Source organism: Suillus paluster, assembly GCF_016628075.1.
Source record: "Suillus paluster strain FC165 chromosome Unknown EDB91scaffold_1, whole genome shotgun sequence".
In the NCBI taxonomy this organism is placed as follows: Eukaryota; Fungi; Basidiomycota; class Agaricomycetes; order Boletales; family Suillaceae; genus Suillus; species Suillus paluster.
Window position 1 is genome coordinate 176000 of NW_024537561.1, and position 26690 is coordinate 202689.

At 49.2% G+C, this 26690-nt stretch overlaps 11 protein-coding genes and 1 non-coding gene across 12 annotated transcripts; 7 read left to right on the forward strand and 5 right to left on the reverse strand.

Moving 5' to 3' along the window:
• The first annotated feature begins 1614 nt into the window (after positions 1–1614).
• EDB91DRAFT_1091325 (uncharacterized protein) lies at positions 1615–5698 on the forward strand. The gene is made up of 16 exons (XM_041316675.1): positions 1615–1770; positions 1900–2467; positions 2517–2617; positions 2667–2967; positions 3016–3428; positions 3485–3986; positions 4041–4147; positions 4197–4232; positions 4282–4332; positions 4388–4452; positions 4501–4568; positions 4615–4703; positions 4751–4818; positions 4870–5008; positions 5055–5192; positions 5244–5698. The coding sequence occupies exons 2-16, from the start codon at positions 2077–2079 to the stop codon at positions 5601–5603; spliced, it is 2829 nt and encodes a 942-aa protein (XP_041184058.1). The 5' UTR covers positions 1615–1770; positions 1900–2076; the 3' UTR covers positions 5604–5698.
• Positions 5699–5772: 74 nt separating this feature from the next.
• On the forward strand, positions 5773–7642 carry EDB91DRAFT_1341999 (uncharacterized protein; the record flags this gene model as incomplete). The annotated part of the gene is made up of 4 exons (XM_041325739.1): positions 5773–6572; positions 6652–6812; positions 7016–7388; positions 7425–7642. Exons 1-4 carry the CDS (start codon positions 6254–6256, stop codon positions 7640–7642), a joined length of 1071 nt encoding a protein of 356 aa, XP_041184059.1. The 5' UTR covers positions 5773–6253.
• Positions 7643–8017: 375 nt separating this feature from the next.
• Positions 8018–8655, reverse strand: EDB91DRAFT_1342000 (uncharacterized protein). The gene is made up of 2 exons (XM_041325740.1): positions 8484–8655; positions 8018–8427 (listed from the first exon to the last, which is right to left on the reverse strand). The coding sequence occupies exons 1-2, from the start codon at positions 8503–8505 to the stop codon at positions 8060–8062; spliced, it is 390 nt and encodes a 129-aa protein (XP_041184060.1). The 5' UTR covers positions 8506–8655; the 3' UTR covers positions 8018–8059.
• Positions 8656–8775: 120 nt separating this feature from the next.
• Positions 8776–14741, forward strand: EDB91DRAFT_1720 (uncharacterized protein). The gene is made up of 15 exons (XM_041326309.1): positions 8776–9792; positions 9844–9927; positions 9978–10044; positions 10098–10421; positions 10471–11598; positions 11654–11959; positions 12008–12593; positions 12642–12701; positions 12759–12889; positions 12936–13103; positions 13154–13222; positions 13275–13358; positions 13407–13533; positions 13588–13877; positions 13928–14741. Exons 1-15 carry the CDS (start codon positions 8879–8881, stop codon positions 14399–14401), a joined length of 4812 nt encoding a protein of 1603 aa, XP_041184061.1. The 5' UTR covers positions 8776–8878; the 3' UTR covers positions 14402–14741.
• On the forward strand, positions 14421–15718 carry EDB91DRAFT_1775 (phosphatidylethanolamine-binding protein). The gene is made up of 6 exons (XM_041326328.1): positions 14421–14837; positions 14893–15051; positions 15109–15190; positions 15248–15350; positions 15406–15432; positions 15484–15718. Exons 1-6 carry the CDS (start codon positions 14504–14506, stop codon positions 15685–15687), a joined length of 909 nt encoding a protein of 302 aa, XP_041184062.1. The 5' UTR covers positions 14421–14503; the 3' UTR covers positions 15688–15718.
• An 11-nt stretch (positions 15719–15729) lies between these two features.
• On the reverse strand, positions 15730–18745 carry EDB91DRAFT_1091342 (uncharacterized protein). Its single transcript, XM_041316676.1, has 12 exons — positions 18490–18745; positions 18235–18438; positions 18106–18175; positions 17588–18039; positions 17225–17534; positions 16961–17176; positions 16854–16897; positions 16723–16794; positions 16478–16666; positions 16054–16394; positions 15894–16002; positions 15730–15823 (listed from the first exon to the last, which is right to left on the reverse strand). Exons 1-12 carry the CDS (start codon positions 18613–18615, stop codon positions 15800–15802), a joined length of 2157 nt encoding a protein of 718 aa, XP_041184063.1. The 5' UTR covers positions 18616–18745; the 3' UTR covers positions 15730–15799.
• On the forward strand, positions 18744–19290 carry EDB91DRAFT_1091364 (uncharacterized protein). The gene is made up of 5 exons (XM_041316677.1): positions 18744–18788; positions 18850–18860; positions 18911–18943; positions 18999–19109; positions 19159–19290. The coding sequence occupies exons 1-5, from the start codon at positions 18776–18778 to the stop codon at positions 19210–19212; spliced, it is 222 nt and encodes a 73-aa protein (XP_041184064.1). The 5' UTR covers positions 18744–18775; the 3' UTR covers positions 19213–19290.
• EDB91DRAFT_1091370 (COQ7-domain-containing protein) lies at positions 19291–20285 on the reverse strand. Its single transcript, XM_041316678.1, has 3 exons — positions 19841–20285; positions 19587–19786; positions 19291–19526 (listed from the first exon to the last, which is right to left on the reverse strand). Exons 1-3 carry the CDS (start codon positions 20108–20110, stop codon positions 19319–19321), a joined length of 678 nt encoding a protein of 225 aa, XP_041184065.1. The 5' UTR covers positions 20111–20285; the 3' UTR covers positions 19291–19318.
• Positions 20286–20889: 604 nt separating this feature from the next.
• EDB91DRAFT_1332181 (uncharacterized protein) lies at positions 20890–22101 on the reverse strand (the record flags this gene model as incomplete). Its single annotated transcript, XM_041325392.1, has 4 exons — positions 20890–21090; positions 21343–21480; positions 21708–21816; positions 21851–22101. 4 exons carry the CDS (start codon positions 22099–22101, stop codon positions 20890–20892), a joined length of 699 nt encoding a protein of 232 aa, XP_041184066.1.
• A 939-nt stretch (positions 22102–23040) lies between these two features.
• On the forward strand, positions 23041–24490 carry EDB91DRAFT_1091375 (uncharacterized protein). Its single transcript, XM_041316679.1, has 10 exons — positions 23041–23352; positions 23405–23463; positions 23518–23581; positions 23637–23689; positions 23739–23786; positions 23842–23942; positions 24001–24059; positions 24108–24203; positions 24253–24292; positions 24343–24490. Exons 1-10 carry the CDS (start codon positions 23342–23344, stop codon positions 24349–24351), a joined length of 540 nt encoding a protein of 179 aa, XP_041184067.1. The 5' UTR covers positions 23041–23341; the 3' UTR covers positions 24352–24490.
• EDB91DRAFT_t10 lies at positions 24477–24573 on the reverse strand. The gene has a single exon. It is a non-coding gene; the product is annotated as a tRNA-Leu (tRNA).
• Positions 24574–24748: 175 nt separating this feature from the next.
• Positions 24749–25918, forward strand: EDB91DRAFT_1041910 (Extradiol ring-cleavage dioxygenase class III enzyme subunit B; the record flags this gene model as incomplete). The annotated part of the gene is made up of 5 exons (XM_041312963.1): positions 24749–25019; positions 25074–25204; positions 25257–25480; positions 25550–25688; positions 25742–25918. The coding sequence occupies 5 exons, from the start codon at positions 24749–24751 to the stop codon at positions 25916–25918; spliced, it is 942 nt and encodes a 313-aa protein (XP_041184068.1).
• Between the last annotated feature and the right edge of the window lie 772 nt (positions 25919–26690).

Here is a 26690-nt window from a genome sequence, read left to right on the forward strand (position 1 = left end):
CCGTTGCGACGTTCATGTAGGTTCGCATACATATACTTACTTGCAAGTTCACTCAATCGGCCCCATGATCAGTCCTAGTCATTGTCAGCTCAACACGGGAGTTCTGAGACCGGTCATTATTGTGAACTCCACGACTCACGTGTTTGTGGGTAGAACAACAGAGACAGCACTATTGGACTTCGCCAAGGAACTCGGATGGCCGGACCACAAGGAGACGAGAGATTCGTCACCCAAGTCATCCAGATTATGATAAGTACTGGTTAAAATTTTCAGCGACTCAGCCTCGACTAGGGCGCCGTGGTTTGGACATGAGCAAAGTTAGATTTTGTTCAATCGCCGCGCCTAGTGTGGTATTAACTTGTTATCAGGGTCCTGCTTTCCGTCAGCTTGGAGACTCTCAGGAGGCTCGGGATTGTTCCTCATCAGCTGAAAATTCTGCTGTCGGCATCCGCGACTTTTGTCACTGCTGTCCTCCATGGTCGCATCCCGGACCGCCGGTCACATTGGCTAGCGCTAATGCTTCGCATCCATATTTTCACCGCCCGCTCGGCGTGTTGCACTTACGATGGAGCAAAGAGTAGCATCCCCCAACCAACCAAATGACCACAAGGATATGTTCTGGGAAGCGCCAGCGGTGTTCTTTTCAACTCCGCTTCCCAGAACATTTGGATCGAGACTACAACTTCGAGCACTTGGGAAGTTTCTAACAACTCAGTTATTTTTGGGAGTGTAATCACTCCGGTGATAATGACGACTCTCTGGTACACGCATCCAAGGTCGTGACAGCCTCCTTCCCAACTATATTGAAAACACCCGTGAAGAGTCCGGCATTGATCTCAAAGTCGCGCGTGACTTTGAAGAAAGCTTTGCATGAGTGCCACCTGCCGAGCCTGCACATTTAAACGACAACGTGGCTAGTCCGAGGAGTATCTCACCGGATGATGTGACCGCTGAATTTGCCGCATTCGAGGAGCGAGCGAGCGAGGAAGAATTCGAAAATGTCGATGGAAAGGGAGTTTTGGAAGGCCGTACCTTTGGTTTCGAGGAACTGCTCCATGTTGTCCACGGAATCAAGAATTCGAAAGTGTCGATGGAAAGGAAGCGTTGGAACTTGGAAGGGTGTGCCTTTGATTTCGAGGAGCTGCTCCGTGTTGACCACGGAACCATGCCACGAGCAGTTGCAGATGAGATCAATGTTGTGGATCATGATGGTGACGGCAAAAGACGAGCAAACAATGATGGCGCCGTTGGTTGACTCAGACTTCGAAAGTTCTGCCAGTTCTACCGGCAAAACCAACTCAAAACAGTTCTGCCCCCCACATTACGGAGAAGTGTCGGTATAACCTCGTCGCGGAGTTTGGAAGGGGTCTAGAACATGCTTAGAACGCGTTTTGGATTGTTTTGAATCGGCCTACCGGGCCCTATCCCCCATTCTTCCAGATATCTATACAAGTAGAGCTGGGTGTTTTTGACGTGCGGACCTGCAAAATGACGTTTGACGGCGGCATGTCGGCAGGGAGACTTTAGAACATAGATTTAGATTTAGAAACGCTGCGGAAAGTCATCTGTCGCTGGTGTAGGTAAAAGCGTGGAATCAATGGTCATAACCCTTGGAGACGATCAGGTTTATAAAGCCCAATTCTTATCACTCAGGAGGACGCACACATATATAGCCAAACCGGTCATAATAATATTAACATTGTGGCTGACTCATATAGCCCAGGCTGCCCATCGTCCAAACGCTCCGCGGCCCAGCCGAAGACCTCCATGGTAAGTAGGTAGTTTTGCCTCCAGCTTAGAGGTCTCCTCGGTCTCGCAAAACTGCGTTTACGGTATGAACAAGACGCATAGCTGCGAAGGCCGGGCACTGCGCGAAGATGCTAAATTGAATTGACACAGGGTTGGCTTATCGCGATGCTGCACCTCACGCGCGTCAATTGCTGTGAATATGAGGGCTGTACGACAGCAGAGAAGCCATGGGATGGGGTTAGTCTTCCTCAAACTTTACACACGAAACAAGCTTCATGTGCGTAAAGGCTTTTATATTATTATAAGGCTTATAAAAGCCTTTATGCAATGATTATCTCGGCGATCTGGCCTTTTCGTCTCCCTTGCCCTCATTCACGGTCGATGGTGTCACGGTATGAGTTTATAAAAGGATGTATCTCCCGTCGTGCATTAGCCCGTGTTCTCTCTACCTTTCTCTGCATACTTTTTGTGACCATTCATCCATTTTCCCAGCTGGGGGGGTCATTGGCTTTCCTCGTGCTGAGCTTAAAAGAGCTCGTATTCTCCGTCCAGGAGGATTTGGCACAGCAGCTTGAAATCACGGTTCTAAATATCACAGGTGCCTTGACTGGTATTGGTATATCGACTTTCGCCAAATATCTTGCAACCCTTCCACGCCAGGGATCGGTGACATCGCGTCTCATACCAGCTGTATTCCTTGTGGCAATCGGTTTTTTTGGTTCGTTTCTCACCGCATGCTATGCGAACTCAGCTAAGCCCTTCTGAAGCTGGTTGGGCGAAAAGCCGTCTTCCTCGTCTCCATCTGTCTGCGCGGATATCGTGCTTCATATCTGTATTCCTGTTGACCGAAAATATCGGTATACGCTCTGTACGTTGCTGTGCCCCTCCCCTTGCATGTAGTTTGATGGTCACCTTAGGCTGTCCTCACGGACTCCGGCGGTTTTTTATGGATGACATTGACAGCTGCGACTGTCTGCTTATTTTCTAGCGTGCTGACCTTACATTGGTCCTCGACTCACCTTATTGAAGAAGTCGCGTCGACATTGAGAATTCTCCGCCAATGCTTATCCGTGTCCATGGATCATCCATTCACGTGTCCTTCCTCCCAGCAAATCGCTGACCTGAAGGATTTGCATGTACAGCTGGTTCACCGGTCTGTGATACTGAATGAGATGTACTATCGGGCGGCCTTTGAGCTCCGTATTGGGCGTGTTGGGGGTGAGCTTCTTGTGCACAGACGCATTTCCACGTGTTGATATGCCATAGTCAAGTCCCTTAAGCCTCTGCTGGGCATCATTGAACACTTACGCCGCGAGTTATCCTGGGGGATGATTCCTCGGCCAGTTCAAACCGACTGGTCCAGCAAATCGCAACCTGCTTCATCTCCTTCTTTCGAGGCTTCATCAATAGAGCTTGGTAAAATTATTATGTCTTCATTCAAAGCAGTCGAAGATCTGGTGATCGGCGTGTACACGCATGCCTCCCTACGGCGAAAGTCATTGCGTGCGGAGAGAGATGCAGTTACCGCGGCTGCCATTAATCTCAATCTCGCTTGGCACACTGCTAAAAGCGAGCTGCATAACTTTATTCAAACATTGAGCGAAGAATCGGGTTCCCCATCTGGCTCCGTTCCTTCGCATCTCCATCATCAGTGCCTGTTCGCGACGTCGTTGTTACAGGCAAGTGATCATATCCGGGGACTGTCATAAGCTGAACGAGCCAATGATCGAGTCAGATGGCATACGATACGAGCCATATCCTGCAAGTGGCTCAGAACATTGCTGTGCACCATGAAGCTTCCCCACTTCGCTTCTGGCTTCCGCGATTGACATGGCAGTGGCTAGGTGTTGCACCCCGAACTTTCATAATGGATGAGCATGGGACACACATAGCTCATGATGTTACCGAAGCAGAGACAACTCTATCAGCCGAGGAAGTCCGACAAGGCATAGCTTTTGTTGACCAACAGGATGAGGAGAAGAGTCAAGAGGTTTCTTATCCCCCTACCCTCAAAGAAATTCCCACAGGCCCACAATTATCATCAAAATCCCTGCCACAATGTTTGTTGTCGACACCGCGACGCCTTTGGAACCATTCCGTCGTGCTTCAGCTTCGCCTACGAGCGTCAAAAATCATCCGAAATACGCAACATTCCAGTCATTTGCGGCACGCGATGAAGAATGCCATTGGTGTGGCCATGCTAAGTTTTCCGGCTTTTCTTCCTTCCAACTCAGCAGGTTTGTTTGTTCGCGTCTCCAGTCAAGTGCGATCGGTCATGATTTCATTGTTAGGTTTTCAGTGGTTCTCGAGGATCCATGGCCAATGGATGATTATCAGCTACGTATGGGTTCTTGAAACCAACACTGGAGCGACCTGGCGCGTCGGTTATTTGCGTCTCGTGAGTCCCGTTTCATAAATTTTGCGGCATGTGTTCATGTATTTGATAGTCGGGGACCATTCTAGGAGCCATCTATGCTTATATTGTGTGTTCTCCGATATTATCATGTTCACGCGCTGACCGCACTTTCTTAGACATGGGTTATCTGCAAAAGGAATTCTATTGGCATAGTGGTGATGGTGACGGTAACTAGTTCCGACAACTTGACAGCACCCTGCATCTTTTGACCATTGCTGCTAGTTCTTTGATATACCCATAACATGGCTTGTCACGAAAAGCAGTATCCCGTCCTTGGGTGTCGTCGCGTAATGTGTCCTTTCGACCCACCATGCGCAATGCTGATCATCCTCCAGGTCTATTACCCTCCCTCCCGTTGTGTTATCCCAATACCTAAGTCCGGATTCCAGCGTATCCACACAAAGTATTGATTTTCACTTTTGGTATGAATTTATCTCACGACTGCGCAGACTTAGCTTGGATGAGGGCTTCAACGATTGCCTTGGGCATCATCACGGCATTGGCAATGAATAGTCTCGTCTTTCCTCGTCACAGCCGGGTATGGCAATTTTATACATGCTCAACCTCATTGCTTATACGGAGAAGGTATTGTTTCTGAAGCAGACTAGCAGGACATTGAGTTTGATCAGCCAGCTGTATCTTCTCCTCGGACAGTATGTTGCTTCTCACTTTATGAGTTGACGCTGCTCCTAAACCAATTCCAGGGGGATGTTTCGGAACATATATGCGTTCACGCCACACGACAAACAAGAGGCAATGAAGCTGGAACTTCAAATTCGTAACGCGCTTCACCGATCTTCGTCGCTGCTTACTATTATAAACGACGAACTCAGTCTAGTGCCGGTGGGCTTGTCATACTGAGTTATCTTTACAACTAACTCGTTCACAGAAACCAATGCGCCACTACCGTGAAGTTGTTCTCAAGATACAGAAGATCCTCGACTTGATGACTGGTCTTAGAAAGATCCAGGAAAATATACCCCGCAAAGAGACTGTTGTATCAGTCTTAAAAGAACGGAGGGAATTTGTAAGTATCGACAGACTCTGCCTGCTGAACTCCGTCAAACGCCATTATCAGATATCTTGTGTCTGTCTCTCGCTGTTCGCGAGTGAACACGTCTTTCGAGCTCGACAACCTCTACCGCAGTTCCTTCCATCTGCGAGACAAGCACTTGAGACGCTCGAATCACAAATAGAAGCCTCGATGCGACGAGCCACTGACGAGGATGAGTCGGTCAAGGGCATCTCCCTGGCATACTCAGTTGCAGAACGGGAGGTCATGAGGGATATGGTTGGTACCATAGAGGAGTTGTTGGAGTTGTGCCGCCAGCTTTTTGGTACATCGGCGTGGCTGACCCGAACCTGGCCGGAAATGAGTGTTCACAACGCTGAAGAGGGACCTGGAACACTCGGTGACGGATGGTTTGGTACAGTGTGACACGTGTAAAGAAGGGTATTTTATTCGTCGTATTTAGAATTTTTACCGTGTATGTATGTGATTTTAGGACAATACTTCGTGTGTCGTGTTTTAAATGATTGTGACGTCACGCGGTTTGCGCGTTGTTATGATGCCAAACAACACGATGAGTTTAAATTGTGACACGTCTCTTTCTTTTCTCTCCACCAAGTTCGACGATGCCCCGCGTCTGCAGTCCACTTTCCAATCACCCTGGCCACCTCGGGTGTCCATTCGCACCATTATGCTATCCAGGCCACCATTGAGCTCATCGCTGCTTCCAGCCAAAATATCCATTCCTAACGGGATGAATTCTAACCTAATATCTATCGACCGCGGGGAGAATATACCTCTACTTGCGTGGACCACAAACAACTGCGGCATTGTTTTGGGGTCGGGCCGCGTTTCGGCGGTGGTTTTTCACGTGCGCCTCGGGCATTTGATAGTTTGCTGCTAACTTCTTCTGCAATGAACTCCTTTTGAACCTGCCTTCATCGCCTCTTCGGAACGTGCTTGTCGCCGACCACGGAAGCGCCTCCGCTCATGGATACGCACAGACCTTCGCATGCGCTGCCTCGGGAACCCTTTGTGGTCATGTCTGACATCACGCACAGAAAGCTAACAACTTTCGTATGTCTGACGCTGCCACGCTTAAAGGGAAGGTGGTGCCGGAAATGCGTTGGTTCATGCTGTGGGCAGAGGTCGCGCCGCGGAACGAGTGCCAGAGAGGCGTCGCGGTATCTATTTGGCAACCACAAAGGAAGGAGCAGATCACGCACCGGTTCGCATTCTGTGGCAAATTGCCTGTGGCGTGCAACCTGGGTCACGCACAGATCTCTGTAGAGATCAATTTACCCAGTGCCGCTCTTGGAATACCAGCTATCTCGTCATACGCCTCTGCCCTCACCTCTCGTGGTTCATATCCACAAGTCAACACACATGATTCGCGCGGTCTGAGTCTTTGACTCTCTCCTCGAGTTGTGGGTGCTCTCACTGGGATTGCCCACTCCTCACCTCCGGCGTCTTTTAGCATGTCTTGCTCGCCGTGAGCAGTGCCGTTTTCTCCGTCGTCCTTTGGAACGAGACAATGTGCATGGGACTCAAAAGCGCCGGCGTGCGCAGCAAACTGCCTGGCTTCGCGGTGATTTGCGACGTGGAACCTGGTCTGGAAAGCACTTGGTCGCGAATGTGGTACGTACAGGAACGTGATACTAAAGACTGCTTCGGCTAGAGCGTTATGGTTGTAATTTTGCTGTCGTCCCTGCAGCTTCGGCTCCCCTACCCCACATGCCAGAGGCATGCTGTGGAGTTGCTATGTACTATTTGCCTGGTCCCACGCTTCAACGCTGACTGGAACCTTATTTGTGATGCTACTGACCGCTGTCTTTTTGAAGGCTCAGGCTAAGTTCGATACCATTCGCTCGAAGCTGACTTATGTCAGCAGGAACATCGCCAAGACCTTGTCTGTCGAACGCGCTTCTGCTTTTTCGTCCGCCCTTCAACCCACTGGTTTGTTCCTCGTATCTATGTTCGGCCCGCACCACGGGCTCCTCAGGATCCCCATTCGCAGTCTCTGCAGTCCGATCCTGTCTGTTTTTGTCTTTTACCCATGGATTTGGTTCTCACAACCCAAGTTTACTGTCATTCAGCTGCATCACCCTTCGTACGGGAGGGGTGACAGAGATTTGTTCTCGAGTTCAGCGGTGATAGAACAACTTTGTGGTGTGCATGTTCCTTTCCCAGGTGATGGGATTACGCACAAGACAGGTAGATCTAGATGAGTCATGTTGATGACGGGTGAAGGGCTCATGGAGGCTGTGGTTGTCTTGGCTTACTGCGACTGGTGTACGAACAAGAAGGTGGTCGGAAAGTTGCTAGCGGTGCGTTCCAGACTGCGAGCGACGGCTGAGTGGTTGACAACTTCTTCTGAGCTGGATGCGGCTTCTGTGATGTACATCGTGGAGGCGGGTGATGGGCAGTGGGCGAGTGTGGATGGGCGGTCCGAGTCGTGCGAACGATGAGGATAGTCCAGATGAGTGGTGGCTGGGTGAGTGTTCGTGTGTCACCCTTCTCGCGCGGTGCGTGGCTGGGATTGATCCGTAGCGGGGAAAGCTTTTTGCTTCGAAAGTGGATGAGCCTGGTCCTTTGCGAGGGACGCTGTGGGTTAGCGGCAGTGAGGGCAAGTGGCGAAGGCTGACAACCTTAATGACCCATGGAGTCCGTCAATTTTTTGCACATCCCCGTCTTCGTGATGGGTTTCATTTTCTTTCAGTTTTGCATCGAAGGTTGCTGCGTTCGCGCACGACTGCGAATTCATGTAGATCTCTTATAATTAGGAACGAGATTGTACCGTAGTTTGTCCATGAATGCAGATGGGCTCATATTTCAAACCCTCAAATGAGGGTATGTGAAAACATTTTAACAAACAGCGGAGATCATCACATAGCATATCCATACACCACGCCTTCGCTGCAGCTATCGCGGGACAACTTGTGAACCTCACCCGTCTCGCACGGGTCGGCCTTGGGTGAACGTGAGGGAATTTGCGCTGGGGTAGGTGGCGTGACGGTCATATGAATCACAGGGCAGCCCTTGGTAGAGGTACGGCCAACAATTGTCGGACGGGAAGGGGAGACGAAGACAGTCAAGTCATCCCCCGAACTCTCCTTGCTCCGGGGAAATCTCGAGAACCACGAGTGGCGGGCATGACGTTCATCGCGGCGACGAACACGAACGGTGACAAGCAAGAGTATGCCGAGGACGGTAATGATAACCATGAAGACGAAGATGATCATGACAATGGTGCCTTCAAAAGTTTGTAAATATGAGTTACGGGAGATGTTCCACTCGTGTGCGACTTACTGAGATTAAATGTGATAGACATGGATGAACAGCAATCGGATAGGCCGTTCTGCGCAGGAGTGATGATGAGAGCAACGAGATGAACAAGAAAAATTAGCGATTGTGCGTAAAGGAAAGAAAGCACGTCAACGAGTGACGAGTCTTGTAACGTTTGTCCATTGTCTTGTAGGTCAATCGAAGTAACAAGTAACTTAGGGGCTTGGTCTGAATCGAGATAGATGCGTTGTTGTCATTTATTTGGAAGTGGCTGGCAATGGACTGCTTCAGTACTGCAAGTAACAACAGTGCTTAGTGTACTACAGACGCGATCATCTACTTAATTATTTTTTATTTCTAGATACCCCTTCACTGGTCTCTGCATCGACGGGCTAAGCCCAGCACAAGCGTTCTTAACAATGGATACGTTATTTGGCAGGAAGAAAGCACGACCTCGCCAGACCTCGGTTTCAGGTCGTGATCTTTCCGAGCATTCTGTTCCCTATGACAAGATTGCTCCTACCTCTCGGGCTCCAATGCCTGTCGGAACCGTGTCTCAAGGTTTGCGGGGCGCACCTTCAAATCCAACTATCTCAGCTCCCCTCACGAACCCCACTCTTACTCACAATGGGACTGAGATGAATTACAGTGCTTACCAGCGCAGCCGAGATCGGGCCAACAGTCACAGACCTGACTCCACTTTTAGTGCAGCAGACTCCTCCACCCTTTACAACGATTCTGTGGCTTCATTCACTACCGGAAAGCGACCCAAGACTCCCACCCATAAACTTCGCAGGAGTGAGGCGTCTGGTTCATCTGGCAGACGTAGTCCGAATGGCACTGATTTTGGCTCAATACCTCTCCCATCTTCACCGGTTGTATCTCATTCTACTCTCCGTCCTGGGTCCACTATTCCTTTTTCGTCCGAAGCGGAGCGCACCCCTCGCTTCTCGAGTTCCGACACTCACTCCAGCCATCTGTCACATTTTTTCCATAAACCTCATTCGAACCAGGATGAATTCGTTTTACCCCGGCCAGAAAGAGACGAAGATATCGAAGCTCTCTTTGAACACGTATCAGTGACTCGCGACCTCCCTACGATGAAGCCTTTTACCATTGAACAGAAGTGGCAGTTGGTGTATGGTGCAGAACAATTGCGATGGCAGGAGGAAAAGAATCGAGAGGAACAGGCTCGGAAACAGGGTGATTCAAGTGCAGCAAGCTCCCTTGGAGAGGGAACACCAGACTGGTATATTAGGAAGTTCCTCGACAACACCATCACACCGAAACAGGCCTCAAGTGTCTGTGTATCTTTGAAGAGTCATGAAACGAGGTGGGAGGTTAGTTTATGTGCTGTAATTGTTGATAACCTCAGCCTGTTTAGCTGGCTTGAACGCTTCATTGAGCTCCAGGGCGCATCTGTATTGGCGCAGGCGCTAATGCACATAAGTCGCAAGGGTGCCAAGAGGTAGTGCCATTGTTTAAACCCAACGTACTTTTCACTAAAGCTTCGCATAGGCTCCAATCTGACACCCCCCTCGAGAATGAGATTGCCAAGTGTTTGAAGATTATCTTCAATAGCGCTGTATGTTTCTTTTCCCCTTGTCCGTCATTGTTCATTGGGCTCAGATCCTTTAGCCCAGAGTGCGCGACGCTATAAAATTGAATGGTGTCGTCACTCAAATCGCGTCTTCTCTCAATTCACCTCATCTACAAACTCGCAAAGTGATTTGCGAAGTTCTCCTCTCCATCATCTACTTCAGTGCAGATCCTCTTTCAGTGGTATTACCAGCTCTAGAAGCCCTTAGCGGCGCTAATGGCGAAACGACTGGATATTACGATTATTGGTTCAGATCTCTTGAGAGCGCGCTCCTGGGCAGGGGCAAGATGGGGAGTCTGGTTGGAGCTAGCGAGGAAGTCCGCAAAGCCGGTGGACATGACAATTCCCTCGCAGATTATGCGGTGAGTTTGTTTTACTTGTGTTCTAGCTGGATCATTAACGTGTATCTAGTCAACCAACCTTTTCGTGATTGTTCATATCATAGACGCAATCGATGACCTGGACGTACGATTGCACCACCGCTCGTTAATGGACTCTGCTGGTCTCCAGCGTATCGTTGCCCTATGTCACGAGATCGGTACTGAGCCCATGGAAATACAGCTCCATCAGCTGCAGTCTGTACTGGAAGAGGACGAGAAGCATCTGCGGGAACGGTACGACGAACAAATCCTTCGGGACCTCAATAGTGCTGAAGACATCTGGAATGCCCTTCGCCATAAAACGGAGAACACAGGTGCCAAGGAGTACTTCCTCTCTATGATGCGACACCTGCTACTCATCCGGGAGGAAGGTCCTGATATGATGCGCCTCTATCAGTTGTTAGACTCACTGGTCACGGACGTGGTCATGGATGGGAAACTTGCCACCGCAGAGAAGAGGCTTGGACACACCGTTCAACGGCTTATCGGCCAGTTAAACGATTCTCAGCGATATCAGGATGCAGTTCAAGAGGCTGCAGAAGCTCGTTCTCAAGCTCTGCGTCTAAAGCTTGAGAAGGAGGCCATTGAAGAGGAGATGTCACAAGGTTCAGACGGTCTCGTCGGTAATCTCAAGGCGCAGGTCGCTCTCCTCGAACAGAAGCTTAATTCGCATCGAGAAACTACGAAGCGTCTCCAAGGACAACTCGAGACACAGAGAGTCGGGTATGAAGAGCAAATTGCTCAACTGGAAGCTCAAATCTTGGAACTGTTCAGAATGCTAAGGGAGGTTGGTAAGGGTTACGAGAAGATCCTTGACTCCACTTCTGGAACGATGGACCGGAAGACCCTAATAGAGACCCTGAATAAGCATCTCGAGCGAACCAAGACTATCAGCATCCTTGAGGGGCGCGGCAAGAAAAAGAAGGATAGCAAGCAGGGGGACGGCGAAGACGACGAAACCGACGAATCGGATGACGATGCCACTCCTCGGAAGTCCGATGCCCAACGGGGCGCTAATGGTTCAGGAGGCCGATCCCAACTTTCTAAAGCTGCCCGGATATCTGGAGTTCCTAACGGCCACGAGTCGCAATTCATGGATGCTGACGAGGCGGACGAACGGGAACAAATTAACCATCAGCTTGTAGCGAATGCTAAAATTGTATGATCTCTCACGAAAATCAGCAAAGATTGTAATGCTCATTGGTATTGTATAGTTATCACCGGACGATGGTGCTGTCGCTAGTCCTCGGAGTATTAACCGCTCGCCTCTTAATCGCTCGCCCAGGCGTACTAACCGTGCGATACTAGGCGATGACACACCATCACTACGTCGTTCACATCGCGCCAATAATCTTCTCGCACCCCGGCACGACCATGCACTTGATTACAGTGATTACGAGTCATCGCTACGCGAAGAGCATGATGCGGAGAGCGAGTTTGGTCAATCTACACGTAGCGGATTCACCGCCTTGACCGATGATACCCAACCCACTTCTGTTAGCTCGGACGGCTCATCAGAGGTATCCCGTGGACCCACTTCTGCGTCCTTCACTGAACAGCTTGCAAAGAAACTTCAATCCCGGGGGCGAGTCCCGTCTGTCTCCGAGGATAGTCCAACACCGTCTCCGCTTGCCTCCCTCGCTGAGGAATCTGACGTTGCAGCTCCCCCTCCTCCGCCACCTCCGCCACCACCACCACCGCCACCAGTACCGCCGAAGGACGATGATGAATCAGCCCCACCTCCCCCGCCGCCGCCGCCGCCTCCTCCTCCGCCACCACCCCCTGGATATCTCCCTCCTCTTCCAACCTTTTCCAGTGCCCCTCCACCCCCGCCTCCTCCACCACCACCCTCTTTCTTGAAGGGTGTTTCTTCTACCCCAAGTTCTGCATCTAATTCCGCTCGAGCATCCATGTTCCTTAGTGCAAACCTCAATATCCTTCTTTCTGCTCGCAAAGATATGCCATTTACACCTAGTGCCAAGATGAAGCAGTTGCAGTGGGACAAGCTTCCGCAACAGCAAGTTGGCAAGACACTTTGGAAAGACGAAGAGCCTGAGAAAGAGAAAGAAATGCTCGCCAAACTGCAATCCGATGGAGTGTGGATGGAAATGGAGGAAGACTTTAAGGCCAAGCAGTTGATGATCAATCTCATGGGTGCGTTCTCTATATCCTTTCGTCATTTTTAGCTGACACCCCCGAAAGCTCGACAGAGGCAAGCCGAATTGAAGAGTGTTCTTGACCCACAGACGAAGAAGCGAGTTGGTGAGTTCTTGGAGCGCCAGAATCTTTGAGCTTGCGACTTAAAGTATTCTCTTCCAGAGATCCTTATTCAGCGGGTGAAGAAGATGGAACCTGAGGAAATTGCACGCCGCATACAGCAATTCGACCAGGAGATGTGCTCTGAAAACTTCTTGAGCGAGCTCAAAGGCGTCCTTCCCACTCCGGAACAGGTGAGATACTTACCATTTGTCTTGACTTTGCTTAAGTTGTGTTTAGATTGGCAAACTCAACGTATACCGCAATGCCGAGCCTGAGGAACTGGCTGGATTGCACCCTTCCGACCGGCTCATGGTTAAACTCATCCAGATTGACCGTCTTGGCCCCCGCATAGAGGGTATGCTTTACAAGTGCAAGTTCGAGGAGCAGTGGCTACTCCTAGATGACGTATGTCGTTATTCACTGGGCATTTTAAGATATTCACCGCGATCACACAGGGCGCCAGGAAGGTAGGCGAAGCAGGAGATGCCTTGCTGCACGCCAAGCACTTCAAGGAAGTTCTGAACGTAGGTCCTGCCTGAGCCTAGAGCGTTATTTTTGCCTAAAATACATTTGCAGCTCATCCTCATGATTGGCAACTACATGAATGGCACAGGGATTAAGGGAGGCGCCTTTGGTTTCCGAGTGAGCAGTATCAACAAGGTAGACCCTTTTCTTACGTCCTCTCGACTTGACTGAATCTCACTGCAGCTTGTTGACACTAAATCCGTCAACAACACGACACTTCTCCACTTTCTCGAACGGACAATTCATAAACATTTCCCAGCCATGGAAGAGTTTTTAGACGAGCTTGCCAAACCCGCAGAAGCCTACCGAGGTTTGTGTTTGCTGTATAAGAGGCCCAGATTCCCTGACATATAACGCACTCCAGTGAACACTCAGGATATTCGAAAGGATCTTGGTGAACTTCGGGATGGTTTGAAACGTATTCGCCAGGAGTTGAATGACTATCACACCGACCTAGCACAAAATGACGGGTTCAGCAACCAAATGTGGACCTTTGTCGGAAAGGCGACCTCCAGGATAGAATATCTTGTCGATGATGTAAACCACGCGGACACTACTTTCATGGAAGTAGTCAAGTATTATGGCGAGGATGAGAAGAACGTAACCTCACCGGAGTTCTTTGCGGTTTTCAAAACTTTTGTCACCTCTTATAAGGTCAGTGGCCCCGACACATTAGTACAATGAGGTGACCTAACATTTTGCAGAAATGTAAGATGGAGAACCAAACCGCGGCTGAGGAGAAGGCTGCTGTTGAGAAGCGGAAGCAAGCTATGGCAGAGACGAGGCAACTGCGCCAGAATGCCAAGGATGCTAGTGCGCGAGAGGAAGATGACTCGGTTCTCGACGATCTATTGGAGAAGCTGCGCAATGGAGACACGGTTAAGCGTCGTGCAAGAAGGGCTCGTCCACAACCAGACACTAAACCTCTCGTACATCCACTTGACACTACCGTTGACGTCGCACGAGATATGCTGGCTCGTCTCAAAGCCGATGGCTTCGGGACGGCGATGCCCTCGTCGCCTACTGTTTCTTCTGCGCCACGACGGCGGACGCGGAGAAGGACTGACCTTGGTGGTGCCGACTCTCAATCTGCCCTTCTGTCCCCTGCAGTAAGCTTACCAGACCTACCCAGCAGCCCAGACGTTACGGCGGACTCGAATTTTTCGGACATGCCATAATCCCTCCATTCGCCCTCATTAGATGTATCTCTATCTGTATTTTATCTGCTTGCATTAGTCTCGCTCACCACACACTCACCCTGACTGAAGGATTGTTTGTCAATGTTAGATCCGATCAAGTTGGACTTCAGACTTCCAAGTTCTGACCATTCTCATAACGACTTTATACGAACTCCATATACGCCATATATAAGATACCCTTCGAATATGATACCTTCCGCTGGACGCATATTTTTCTCTTCGCTTCTCCTTTCGTCTTTCGTGCGTGCATCTCAGTCCAACAATACAGCATTAGAGATAGAAGCTATCCGCGCGCACTTTCAGGGGGCTGGTCTGGTGCCATCCCTGCTGGCAAGCTTCATTCCTACTGCGCTTCTGACCGCAGCTTACGTCGGTGTTGGGGCCGTAACCCCGGGTCAGCTCCTCCTAAAGGCTCGTAAGTGAATTCTATGCCCCGTAGCATTTGCCTTGCCAAGTTTTACAACTGCCAGAGACGCAAACTGCCCCACACCTTATGATCACGCCCGCCAATGTCACAACCTTGTTAAATGAGAAATACACTGTTGTAATGGTGGATGCCTGGGCTCCAGGGAATAATGAAACGCGTGGTCAGATTTGTCACTGGCTCGTCAATGGAGTAACTATCCAAGGTATGAACACGCTCTAATTGCATATGATCTTTTGAGTTTCACGCAGTGTCTGCGCAGACCATTCTGTATCAATGCGCGGAAGCCTGGGGGTAGAACAATACAGGGGTCCAGCTCCGCCTTCCGGGAGCGGGCCACACCGGTTACTCATTTTTTATCTTCCTTGAAGGAGTCCTGATTCTGATATAGATCCCTGCAGCTATGTTATCCTACTCTACGCCCAGCAGTTGTCAACCGTGCCTCCGCCGGCGTTCCCCCAAGGCAGTGATCCGGTATTTTTCCACCTCGCGGATTATGTTAAGGTGTGGTCACTTTTCCTCGTATGTAGATCTATGATATTAACAGAATACTAATAAGGCCTCAAAAATTGGACCGCTTATTGCAGTATGCTCTACGAATAGCACATCACCCAGCACCACTAACCATTTGATCAAGGGAACCTACTTTACAGTCCAGGAGGGGATAGCTTCTTTCATACCCTCCCCTACGTCTCCTGTCGTGACGTCTGCTCTTATGGCTTGGGGGTCCAGTCCGTCAACATCTGCGAGCACAGACGTTCACCACAACGGCGCAATCTCGTCATCAAGCAATTACTTGACCATCTTACTCGCACCGTTTTTGTGGCTTGTAGCATTGTAGTTTCTTTTACCCTCACACTTGATCACTCGATGTGTACAAATCATATGAATCATAAATTATCGTCAGTACGATAGGATATCCAAGCTGAAATGCGTCAAAGCAACGTGTGTTACTAGCTTCCGAATCTTTCTCTCGCCTGTTGGAGATGCAGTTGAGTACCAAGGCGCCATGTCTTCTATTGATTTTGACCAAGTGACCACACTCACCGCATCCTGTGCCATGTGGACATAACCAGCATAACCATCGGTATACTTCCCCAGCTCCTTGCCTTTGCTGGCACCCAAGCCCACTCCTTGTGCATAAATGTTTGTTTGACTGGAGTGGTGGGATTTAGTAGCGACAAACCATAAAATAAGCAATGCATACATTGGGTCTACCCTGCCATCGCCATCAGTGCCCAGACCGAAACCCTCCTTCCACCCCATCATTTTTAGTAGTTTATTCCCGACGTTTGCTTCATCCTGTCCAGGGTGAACTACTGGCGGGGGTGAAGGGGGCGGGGGCGGTCCTTCAACATGTCGTCTCTTCTTACCGATCACGCTGCCAATATTGTCCGGTAAAGGTACATCAGGCTGGTTATGCATGATACGTCGCTCTGATGCTCGATCACGATATTTGGGCTGTTCAGGAGCCTTGTCGGAAGCCTGACGAGTAGCTGCAGCTTTTTGTCGAGCGATGTCTCTAAGATTAGCGTCCTTGAAATTCTTCTGTATGATAGGTAGGAAGGATAAATTCCAACAGGAGAAATTGTCAGCTTATTCTAATAATACTTCGTTAACAAGAGGCGCGCCTTGTGAAGACCGGACTCCTTATTGTGACGCTTCAATTGATCGAGGCTCTTGAATTGCCGGGCGCAAAGCAAGCATGTCAATGCAGTGGTATCAGAGAACTCGAATTCGGTTTCGACCACTTCCGGAGAAGGTGCTCTAGATGGCACCGTTGAGATCACGGTCGGCGTCACGACAGCTGGGGGATTGGCCTGTGGAACCTAAATGATCAGCTGCTCGTTCCTTGTGTTACAACACATCTGCAAACCGGTACATGAACATTCTGGTCGTCTTTAAGTTCTTCTTGAACCTGATTCCATTTCTGGATATTGCTGACAGTCTGATACGAGAATAGAAAGTCACAATATTTTCTGGCAAATGATGCGGGAACAAACGAACCTTCTTGCTTGTGATGAGCGGAGCAACCATCTTCGACGCGGCCACTGTGCCACAATACAAATGTCAACTATTACACGCCAATATTTGTCGAGAACAGATTAAAGAACCTTTGCTATCGTCCGTGGAAGTTGTTGGCTCGGTATCATCTTCCTCGGCGGCGAAGTCTTCGGCAGAAAAACCAAGTGATAGTTGCCCCGGAGCCTTTGCTGTCGATAAGGAAGTATTTGGTTTGCTTCCAAGGGCACCTCTGTTAAAATTGAGCGTGACGGGTTTATCCGAGATAGGCAATACTGAGGGTGCAGGAGGTTTGTTCGAGGCATCATCTATTTCCCCAGTTAATTAGTGCGAAAGAAAGGAGTTCACTGGCGCACCTTTCTTCTTCTTTTCCTTCTTTTCCTTAACGGGTCCAGTTGAGGCTTGAACCTGGGGTTGTACAGGTTCTTCCACTTTGAACTCCAAAACAGCGACCATGGAGGATTCGTCCCAATACTTTACAAACGCACCCTCAACTCCACCCAAATTAATGGACGATGGAATTGCAGTTTCGTCGCGCAGCATATGGTCAACTGGTTGGAATGAGTATTGATGAGCAAACGAAGCAGCGACAGGCTTGTCGGATATTCGAAAGCCTGAGGGATGAATCTGGGGAGACATGCTGGTGGCCAGCACTGAAGCTGCAGACTGGAATAAACTAGGATTAGAAACCAATGTTGTATTACTCCTCGTCATGTTACCTGATTGTCGATAAACTCAACAAATGCAAACCCGAAGCTGGCCAACGTGACCCTATCTTTAATGAGGATAATCCGTTTCATGCCTTTAGCTCCGTTTTTCCCGGGTCCTGCTGAATTCATCATGGCCTGAGCAATCGCTTGCGGCCCCGACAGCGGATCTAGACCACGGAACAGTAGCACTGGCCCTTGGGTATTGCCAATGTCACGCGTGCCATCGTTCATATTCTGGCGACCACGGGCTTTGTCAGGCAAAGCACTTTGCGAGTAATCGATCTTGACCCGTCGACCATTGTGGGGAATGCCGGTCTCAAGCGCCTTATAGAATGTAGCTGTCGCTGAAGCGCCGTGCGATGCAGGTGGAGGTACCTGAATAAACGGAAAAAGCGGATCCACAAATGCACGGGCATGTTCAACACTCGCGAACTGGGCAAAGCCGAAGCCCTTTGAGATACCTTCAAAAATTCAATGGTCACAGACGTCAATGCACGGCATGAATATGAATACGAATGGGCAAGTGCCTGTTGATCTGTCTCTTATAATGGTGACCGTTTCAATGTTGCATCCATTGTTCGACAGGTATGCCTGCAGCTAAAGTATAGCATAGATTCAGCTCGGTACTCGAAAATATGTAAAGCGCGTCGACAAACATCCGCCTCAGAGAAGTCAGGATCCAATCCCAGGAAGATGACATGGGGGCTGGGTTCGCTAGGAAGCAGACGCTTTTTGCCTTGAAAGCCTTTCTGGTGTCGGTCGTCTTGATCTTGTGTATAGTCTTGTGGCCTGCCCTGAGACTGTTGGTTGTAGGGGGTGTCATAGTGGGGTTCTTCGTACGTATGACTTGCATCGTAGCCCTAATGAACATGGATGAGGAGAAACATAAGTTTGGCATAAGGACTACGCACGCCATTGTTAAATTTCCTACGCTTCCCATCCCCGTCGTCCCTTCCTCTACCTCCTCTGTCGTTAGTCCATGCCGCACTGTCGCCCCAGTTGTCCTTTCCTTTATCCCAGTCACGGTTATAAGCCATGGAACAGAAAGAGATAACACAGCTGCGCTCGAAAGATGATAATAGGTAAGAAGTAAAAGATATTCACGATGAACCTCGCGGCCGCAGAAACGTTTACGCATGCAAGTAGCGCAACCAAATAAGCTACAACAACACTACACTCCTTACATTAACTACGACCATGGCCGTACCCAGTGAGTACTTAACGGTTTAACAATGCTAAGAGAGATACTAATAGCTTTTAAACGACTCAAGGCTTTTTGAAGGTTTGTGCGTATTCTTGGACTCAGAATGCATGCTCTAATACGCCTTTTAGGTTGATCCCGCAATTGAAAGATGGAATCGTATGGTAAGTCGGGTTCAACCGTATACCTCTGTCTTTCTGAAGTTTTCTCTATTTCTAGCGTGAAGATGCGTATAAACATTTCAGATTCACCCCACGAACAACGTGGGTCACGATGTGTGGGTTCGTACTCGTGCCCGGGGCGATCTATTACCTAGCAAGCCAAACACACGTACGTTGTTTTTTACATTCATTTTGTGATTTGCTTATGGTTATTGCAGTTGAAATGGAGCTGGGCAGGAAAGCGAAAAGGGGAGGCATTAGCACAGTCGTGATTCTCGACCCTATATCGTATTCTCTGCGCAGCGTGTACCGTGAACGTGGAGGTATCCTATTCACCATAAATCATTTGATTTGGGTTTCTATCGAGAATAACGTAGTTCAGAATCTCCTGCACAACTCTATTGCTACCTTGCAACCACCACCAACAACCGCGCTGAGTAGTGCATGCGCAGGAGCTCGCTGAGAGTGATGCTCGACGGCAGTGTCCAAGTGCTCCAACTCGTCATCTCTAAATTCCTTGATGACATCCTTCAAAAGTGGGATGCTTGGATGGGATGATGGTAGCGACTCGAAGTCTTTCAGTTGGCTAAATTTCCTTGGAGCATAAGACTTGCGGGCACAACATCAAAAGAAAAAGAGAACAAACTCATCATAATGTTCCCCTATGACTGTCTCTACTGCCTCTGTGCAAGCCATGGCCGCTTCTTTGCCCATGAGGGCGGTCGCCGCCCCGAGCGCAAAACCTGCAGCTTTTGCAATGTCGGACAACACTGTTGGCCGTACCTGATGTTGTAGCTGTAATTTGTCCATCACTTTCAGATGCAGTTTTTCCTGGTCCCACATTTCCTACACCAGATTAAGTTGAATGGAGGTGGTTCAATTGCTATCCAAGATGCTCACCTGAATCAATGGCCCAACTCGCGGGTCGTGGCCAAGGACAGCGAACTGTCCTCGATAAATCCAATTCGCCGCAATTTCGCCAGCTTGGTCCACACGCAGCGCGCTATCCAGAATTTCCCGCTGCTCTGGAGAAATGTCCGGGGAGGTAGACACCCCAGGTTCCTGATTCTTGGACAGGTCCGTGTAGAAAGTGGATGCTCTGTATGTGATGGCTCGTGTCAAGTCTGGTCGTAGAGCCTTCGCAGCCTGGAAACGGCACCCTGCCAACATTGTGATTCCAGCAGCTTAGTCGCACAAAACAAAACAGATGCGGTCAACCACTGAAAGCAATAATGATAGCACTTCCTACTAAACTCGTGACCAGTCTGGACTCTGGACTACGTCTTTGAGATGTTACCTTGCGGAGCAAAGTCAACTTCAATCACTGAGGAAACGAGATTTTAGCCACACCCTAATTCCCCTTCAGCGTGTATGATTAGGCCCCAAAGTTTGGTTTTTTTGTTGCCAATTATTAGTAGTGCTAATCAAAACAACTGACCGTCGCCGGTCTGTGTATTCATTGTCTATCTCTTTCTATCTCCAACTCAACCAACTGTACATCACTTAAGGCTTCCAAGGTGTCGAGTTTGAGTATGTATACTAATATCTAATTCGACATAATCCTTCTTGGCGTTGACTGGGAATACACCAGCGGTCTTTCTTGCAATACATAGTCGTCTCAGGATACCGCCAATTTCCTGTCTATGCTTTAGGCGTGCTGACCTGACTAGTTTTGGATTGCATCGGTGGGTAGATTTATTGACGGTCACGATTACTGTGTTTAATGTTTTCTGCAGAGGTCATGAACAACAACCTGGACGGCGACATTTCAGCACGGTTGTGGGCCCCAACTCTCCTTTAGATAATTCATGTCCCTCAGCTGCTGAGCAAACTGCCTCTGCCACTTCCGCTGTCAAGCTCTGGACTGTTGCAGGGTTCTCTGCTCAGCAGATCCTTCTTGATGTGTCCAGCTACGGACACGGCTACTCCATCTACTCGTCTGCAGCTATCTAGGGCAACGTGTTGGTCTCATACCACAGCTTTAACGCCAACCACTTCGTCTTTGGCGATAGCTGGGATGCAGCTGTTCCAGACACTGGCGGTATCAACCAACCTGCTTCTGGCGACTTCAACTTCTGGGGTCTCATCGCTGGTGGGTTCTTGAACGAGGACGGCAGCGCCGCCTCCTGCGTGACTGACCGCTTTGGTAACTGCAGACAGACGGTGCGTACTACGAGTTTTTCGCCGGTTTGACTGTCGCCTTGTTTTTAGCCGTAAGTCTAACAACCCCAACACACAAGTCATGGTAGCCTAGGACAACGCCCAATCTTTCAGTATGTCTTTACCTGCCCCAGTCATATTTTAGGTAATTCTCCTCCAGCTGTAAAGGGTAACTTCATCAAACTGGTTGCGTCCACCCCCCATGCAGGTCAGCCCCCGCAGACGTCTCTTGGAGCAAGCACCTGCAACCAGACGCCAGCAGTCACTGGCGCGTTTGGATCTGGCGCCACGAAACCGGCCATCGGGAGCAAGGCTCCTTCTGCAGCTCCTCCTACTCTTTCGAAAACCATCGCGTCTGCTCCGTCAGCTTTGAGGAAGATCTATCAGTACTTCCTCTACTAATCGGCCAGCAAGACAGCATCGACAACAGCGTCTTCTAGAAGCTCGCCTTCCGGTTCCCCACAACCATCTTAACGAACATCCATGCTCCCCCCAAGGGCATCATTTACTACTGGCACCTCTCCGACACCGAAGTCGCGGGGCACTGTATTGTCGTCTCTGATATCTTCTATGACTTCCAAGCCTGCTCCAGCTGAGGCCAGCTCACCTTCGCGTGCTTCTGTAGTTCTCCTTTTGGCTCAGTTGCATCGCTGAGGTCCAATGCTGCTGCTCCTACCGCCTCTCGTCCTCGTGCTTCAATATGAGCAGAACACCCTCTGTTTCATCTGACCTTCAAGCCCTCAATGCCACCTTGCAACAAAATCGCAATGAACATTCGCGGGTCCCCCAAAGGGGTTGGAGAAGGACTTCTCCCGCTCCTGCGGTTCCGGCAGCTGCTCCTCTGGCTCATGCACCTTCCGCTTCTGTTTCGGCTTCTGCTCATTCTGCTCCTCCTTCCGCTGCTTCTGCTTCTGCTCCTTCCCGAATCCTTCCCCTTCCCCTTCTGTTCGCTCCACCTCCTTCCCCTTCCCCTTCTGGTCGCTCCCGAATAAGGATATCATCCGGTAAGCAAGGTCGATGTAACATTGTCTTACGTACACCGCGGAGATATGGAACCTATATTACTCAAATCGTCCAAACTGCCGCATGATCAAGAATCTGGGGGAAGGTTAAGGGAACCATCCCGTTTGATATCATAATATTCGATATTGTGATGCTCTTCGTGTCATGCTTCGGTCCATAGAGTGTGCCCCCAGTCGTCATTAGACAGTTTCTAGTTCAGGCTTTTTGAATTAAAATACATGCTTTAATATGCCCTTTATGTTGATTCCACAGTTGAAGTGAGTAAGTCAGGTTCAACTGTAATTTGTTATTGCAGTTTGGGCAGGTAAGCGAAAAAGGGGAGGCATTGGCGCAGTCATAATTTTCGACCCCATATCGCATTCTCCAACTCGTCACCTCTAAATTCCTTGATAACATCCTTCAAAAGTGGGATGCTTAGATGAAATGATGGTAACGAAGTCTTTTGGCTGAATTTCCTTGGAGCATAAGACTTGCGGGCACAACATCAAAAAAAATGAGAACAAACTCGTCATAAATTATAATGCTCCCCTATGACTATATCCACTGCCTCCGTGCAAGCCATGACCGCTTCTTTGCCCATGAGGGCCGTCGCCACCCCGAATACAAAACCTGTAGCTTTCGCAATGTCGGACAACACTGTTGGTCGTACCTGATGTTGTAGCTGTAAATTTCAGATGCAGTTTTTCCTGGTTCCACAATTCCTACTCCAGATTAAGTTGATTAGGCGCGGTTGAATTGCTATCCAAGGTACTCACTTGAAATTAATGGCCCAACTCGCGGGTCGCGGCCCTTGAAGGACAGCGAATTGTCCTCGAAAAATCCAATTCGCCGTAATTTCGCCAGCCTGATCCACACGCAGCGCCACGCATTACCCAGAATTTCCACCCCAGGTTCCTAATTCTTGGACGGGTCTATGTAGAAAGTGGATACTTATGGCTCGTGTCAGGTCTAGCCATAGAACCCCGCCAACATTGTAACTCCAGCAGCTTAGTCGCACAAAACAAGACGGATGCGGTCAAAACCACTGAAAGCATTGTCAAAGCAATGATGATGGCACGGTGCTGATTCCGGAACGAGTGTCTTCCTTCTGTTATAGTCTGCCTAGGGGAGACTATTGATTCCTGCTGAAAGTTCCACGGTTGGGGATGACCAGAATAGGTAGCAACTCAGATCGCGTCTGACGTTCCGATACCTTCACTTTGTTGTATCTGCATCACAATGACCTCAACGTACGTGTTTTTTAATAACTACGATACCATCCCTGTATAACTGTTCACACAGGTTTACCCCTTCGCAAGCTGTTGATATGTCTAAGGAAAAGGACTGGTCGATGAACCTCGGTGTGTTAAGTCATGGCTCGTCGTGAAATGCGCCAGATTTACGTTCCAGTATAGGAATGCTTGACTGGGATGCCACGAGCATTGTATTTACAAAGCGCAGCCTGGTCGAGTTCCTCAAGTGAGTGATCTTTCAGATGTCACCCCGACACTTGCGAGGCTCAGCATCCATCTAGATACACAGGAACCACCGTCGATCCTGGCTTTAGTAATATTCAGAAGCTACCTCGTGAGTAATCGAGATGTCTATCGATGAGAAGTGCTCACCTGATCTACAGGGTATGCCAAGTTTGGCAAATTAACGAGTACCGAAGAGCAGTCACCTGGTGATTCTGGCATTTGTGACCCGGTTATTGGTCTTGACAAAGTCGGAATAAACAGAGATGGTCACAAGTCCCACCGTTTCCTCATCAGAAAACAATAGGCTTCTTGCAGAAGAATTCACAGATGATGCATTGTCCACTGCGCCGCCGCCGCCAAAGGTGCAGTAACATTTTGGTACTTCCTTTTCCAATCTAACGCAAAGCATCCACCACACAGCAAGCCCAAACCAGTTCTCAAGGCAATCCCAACGCTGTAGATGAGTTCAAGCCCACTAGGTATTAGAACCCCAACAGCCTGATGCAATTACTAATGCAATTAACTAGGCGTGTGAGAACGAGGCCAGGCGGTCACGATTCTATTGGCAATCTGTTCAGTGACGATTCTGACGAACCCAAAGCTCAATTTATTCCGACCCGCAAGTACGTGGTGTTTGTTTCACTGCCTCTACTTCACTTATACCTGCCGCAGAGTGCGACAGCGTCCAGGAGGAGACGACAATATCGAAGGGGTAAGCATGCTGCACAATTCTGTTGGACTTATGTATTGATCCCCTAGTAGCTTTTCTGAAAGAGCATTCTTTGTATACCAATACTACATAGAACGAAACAACATGTACCAAAGATGTCAACAACATGTAGCATCAGTACCATGCGATCAAAAATATTAATTGGTGAAAGCCAAAAAAAAATTCATGGTAGCGGCGAGGTTCGAACTCGCGCGGACTTTCGCCCATTGGGATTCAAATCGTTTCTTAAATCCAACGCCTTAGACCAACTCGGCCACGCTACCAATCGCCTGGTTGCCATGTTTGGCATCATTGATCCGCAGACCCCAGGTCACTTTGCATACACGGCTTTAGGAAGGCGGTTGTCAACTTGTCCGACTGTCGTGTCAATATGCGGTGACCGCAGTCACTAGTTCACTTTTGAAGGCCGTCGGCGCTTTTCTTATCTTCAACTCCAGAATGTCGTTTCCGAAGACGCAGAGTGAATGGCGAACTGCGTTTGATTCACTCCCCTCTACTCCGGAGAAAATCCCCGCTTTCTTCTTTGGGCACGGGTCCCCGAGTCTCATTGCCGGGCAGGCCTCGAACCCAGTTATGCTAAAAGCCATGGGCCCAGAGGGCGATCTCGCCAATTTTTTGCGTGATTTCGGCCCTGCTTTGAGGGCCAAGTATAAGCCGAAGGGCATTGTCGTATTCAGCGCTCACTGGGAAACCATAGGGGTACGTCACGGTAAGGATTTCAGCTCACCTTCAGGGAACACTTAGCTGATATTGGGTCTGGCAGTGACGGATTACGGAGATAGGAATCCCCTTCTCATGGACTACTTTGGATTTGAACCCTATTTCTATCAACAAATATTTGAATCTAAAGGAGACCGCGCTTTGGCCGAGCGCGTTGTGCAGTTGTACAAAGAAGTATAACGGAAAATCATTCTCTCGCTTCATAACGATCTGAAGTTGCTGCAAGGCAGGGAAAGAAGCCAAGCTCTCCAGCGTTCATGAGAGCCGCGGGTGGGATGGTCGGACATCTCCTCCTCGTCCAGGCCCGGGATTGGACCATGGCGTCTTTGTCCCTTTCAAGTTGATGTTTGGGGACAAGATCGACGATGTGCCCATAGTTCAAGTATCCATCGAAAATTCTGATGACCCACAACAGAACTGGGCAGTCGGAAAGGCTGTGTCGAAACTCAGGTTCGTGTCGTCTCATCTTTACGTTCGCACCTTTGTAAACTCGACGTATCTGACGTCTCGTATTCATAGAGAAGAGGGGATCCTCATCTTAGCAGGCGGTCTGACTATCCACAATCTTCGTAATCTAAAGCAATTTGCAGAGCAGTTGGCGTCACCCGATGTGCAGATGTTTGATCAGGCAATCACAATGGCTGCATCCAAGTCTGAGGTTCATACTGCACACTCATCTCGTTCCAAAATTGCTCATGTTAATCTTTGCAGCTTGACGACCGGAAGCAGTCCATGTTCGACCTCATGAAGCACAATGGTTTCTCGCAGGCGCACCCCTCCAGCGAGCATTTTGTTCCGCTGTACGTTGCAGCGGGCGCAGGTGAGGAGGGGGGTGTTCAGGTCCTCAGCGCCATTTATGCTGCTCCGACTATTGCATTCGGCGTTTGATGCTATGCAAAAGAATGTACCCACCTGTTTTCACTAGAAGATAAATTACACATTGAACAAGACGGACATTCTAGTTAAGAAGCTTTAAAAACTTCGAACAAACCTGCTCGTCTGCTAAATCTGGCTAGAGTGATATGTGCCGACATAAACTTCTGTTTGTCGTTGGTCTGTTACTTTGTTTTTTTGTACAAGATCGCTGGTAAGTACCTGTCCCGACGAATCCCTTCAATATTAATTTTCACGAACACAGATGATTGACGACGCATGCAACTCTTATACTTCACTTCCAATGGAATTTGGGTGGGTTCCACATCGCGGAGTCCCTCATATGTCATCAATTTCCAAAATATACTGGCTTTCATGCCGACATGATACTATGACATCTAGTTAACGACTGGTGGCTTGTTCCACCATTCGTGATCTCAAGCAATGACTGCACCCTCCAGCTATCTGCTTCTGACTCCCGCCAGCTTTGCGAGTGCAGGCTACCATTCTCGAAATCCAACCAATGCTACAGGGTTGCATCCAAGCTCAATTTTGCACGAGATCGATGACAACATCACAGATCGTACATACGCTCCTCCTGATGGCGCACACGGCGACCTCACAAATACTGCTGCTACCACTGATGCTCGTGGCTATGTGCGTGCTATCGGGCTGCAAGTTCAAACCACAATGCATTAATTTACTGATGTGGGCTGCGGAATAGAATATCGAATTTTCCAATTTCAAATCGATTTCAAACATCCTTCCATTCCAATTCCATTCCACA

Excerpts from the sequence above, each read along its gene's own strand:
- EDB91DRAFT_1091325 (XM_041316675.1), top strand. The coding sequence starts at position 2,077 with ATGATTATCTCGGCGATCTGGCCTTTTCGTCTCCCTTGCCCTCATTCA. Across the intron at positions 3,429-3,484 it reads TCGCGACGTCGTTGTTACAG|ATGGCATACGATACGAGCCA; the intron begins GCAAGTGATCAT and ends TGATCGAGTCAG. Across the intron at positions 5,193-5,243 it reads TAAAAGAACGGAGGGAATTT|ATATCTTGTGTCTGTCTCTC; the intron begins GTAAGTATCGAC and ends CGCCATTATCAG.
- EDB91DRAFT_1342000 (XM_041325740.1), bottom strand. The coding sequence starts at position 8,505 with ATGTCTATCACATTTAATCTCA. Across the intron at positions 8,428-8,483 it reads GTCTATCACATTTAATCTCA|GCACCATTGTCATGATCATC; the intron begins GTAAGTCGCACA and ends AAACTTTTGAAG.
- EDB91DRAFT_1720 (XM_041326309.1), top strand. The coding sequence starts at position 8,879 with ATGGATACGTTATTTGGCAGGAAGAAAGCACGACCTCGCCAGACCTCG. Across the intron at positions 11,960-12,007 it reads GCTCGGACGGCTCATCAGAG|AAACTTCAATCCCGGGGGCG; the intron begins GTATCCCGTGGA and ends CAGCTTGCAAAG. Across the intron at positions 12,890-12,935 it reads TCCTTCCCACTCCGGAACAG|ATTGGCAAACTCAACGTATA; the intron begins GTGAGATACTTA and ends AGTTGTGTTTAG.
- EDB91DRAFT_1775 (XM_041326328.1), top strand. The coding sequence starts at position 14,504 with ATGTTAGATCCGATCAAGTTGGACTTCAGACTTCCAAGTTCTGACCAT. Across the intron at positions 15,191-15,247 it reads TCCGGGAGCGGGCCACACCG|CTATGTTATCCTACTCTACG; the intron begins GTTACTCATTTT and ends AGATCCCTGCAG. Across the intron at positions 15,351-15,405 it reads ACCTCGCGGATTATGTTAAG|GCCTCAAAAATTGGACCGCT; the intron begins GTGTGGTCACTT and ends AATACTAATAAG.
- EDB91DRAFT_1091342 (XM_041316676.1), bottom strand. The coding sequence starts at position 18,615 with ATGGCTTATAACCGTGACTGGGATAAAGGAAAGGACAACTGGGGCGAC. Across the intron at positions 18,040-18,105 it reads TATAAGAGACAGATCAACAG|GTATCTCAAAGGGCTTCGGC; the intron begins GCACTTGCCCAT and ends GAATTTTTGAAG. Across the intron at positions 16,395-16,477 it reads AGGAGTCCGGTCTTCACAAG|AAGAATTTCAAGGACGCTAA; the intron begins GCGCGCCTCTTG and ends CCTATCATACAG.
- EDB91DRAFT_1091364 (XM_041316677.1), top strand. Across the intron at positions 18,944-18,998 it reads TTGAAAGATGGAATCGTATG|CGTGAAGATGCGTATAAACA; the intron begins GTAAGTCGGGTT and ends CTCTATTTCTAG. Across the intron at positions 19,110-19,158 it reads ACCTAGCAAGCCAAACACAC|TTGAAATGGAGCTGGGCAGG; the intron begins GTACGTTGTTTT and ends TGGTTATTGCAG.
- EDB91DRAFT_1091370 (XM_041316678.1), bottom strand. The coding sequence starts at position 20,110 with ATGTTGGCAGGGTGCCGTTTCCAGGCTGCGAAGGCTCTACGACCAGAC. Across the intron at positions 19,787-19,840 it reads GAGTTGGGCCATTGATTCAG|GAAATGTGGGACCAGGAAAA; the intron begins GTGAGCATCTTG and ends AATCTGGTGTAG. Across the intron at positions 19,527-19,586 it reads ATAGGGGAACATTATGATGA|CCAACTGAAAGACTTCGAGT; the intron begins GTTTGTTCTCTT and ends AAGGAAATTTAG.
- EDB91DRAFT_1091375 (XM_041316679.1), top strand. Across the intron at positions 23,464-23,517 it reads GGACTGGTCGATGAACCTCG|GAATGCTTGACTGGGATGCC; the intron begins GTGTGTTAAGTC and ends GTTCCAGTATAG. Across the intron at positions 23,943-24,000 it reads CTGCGCCGCCGCCGCCAAAG|CAAGCCCAAACCAGTTCTCA; the intron begins GTGCAGTAACAT and ends TCCACCACACAG.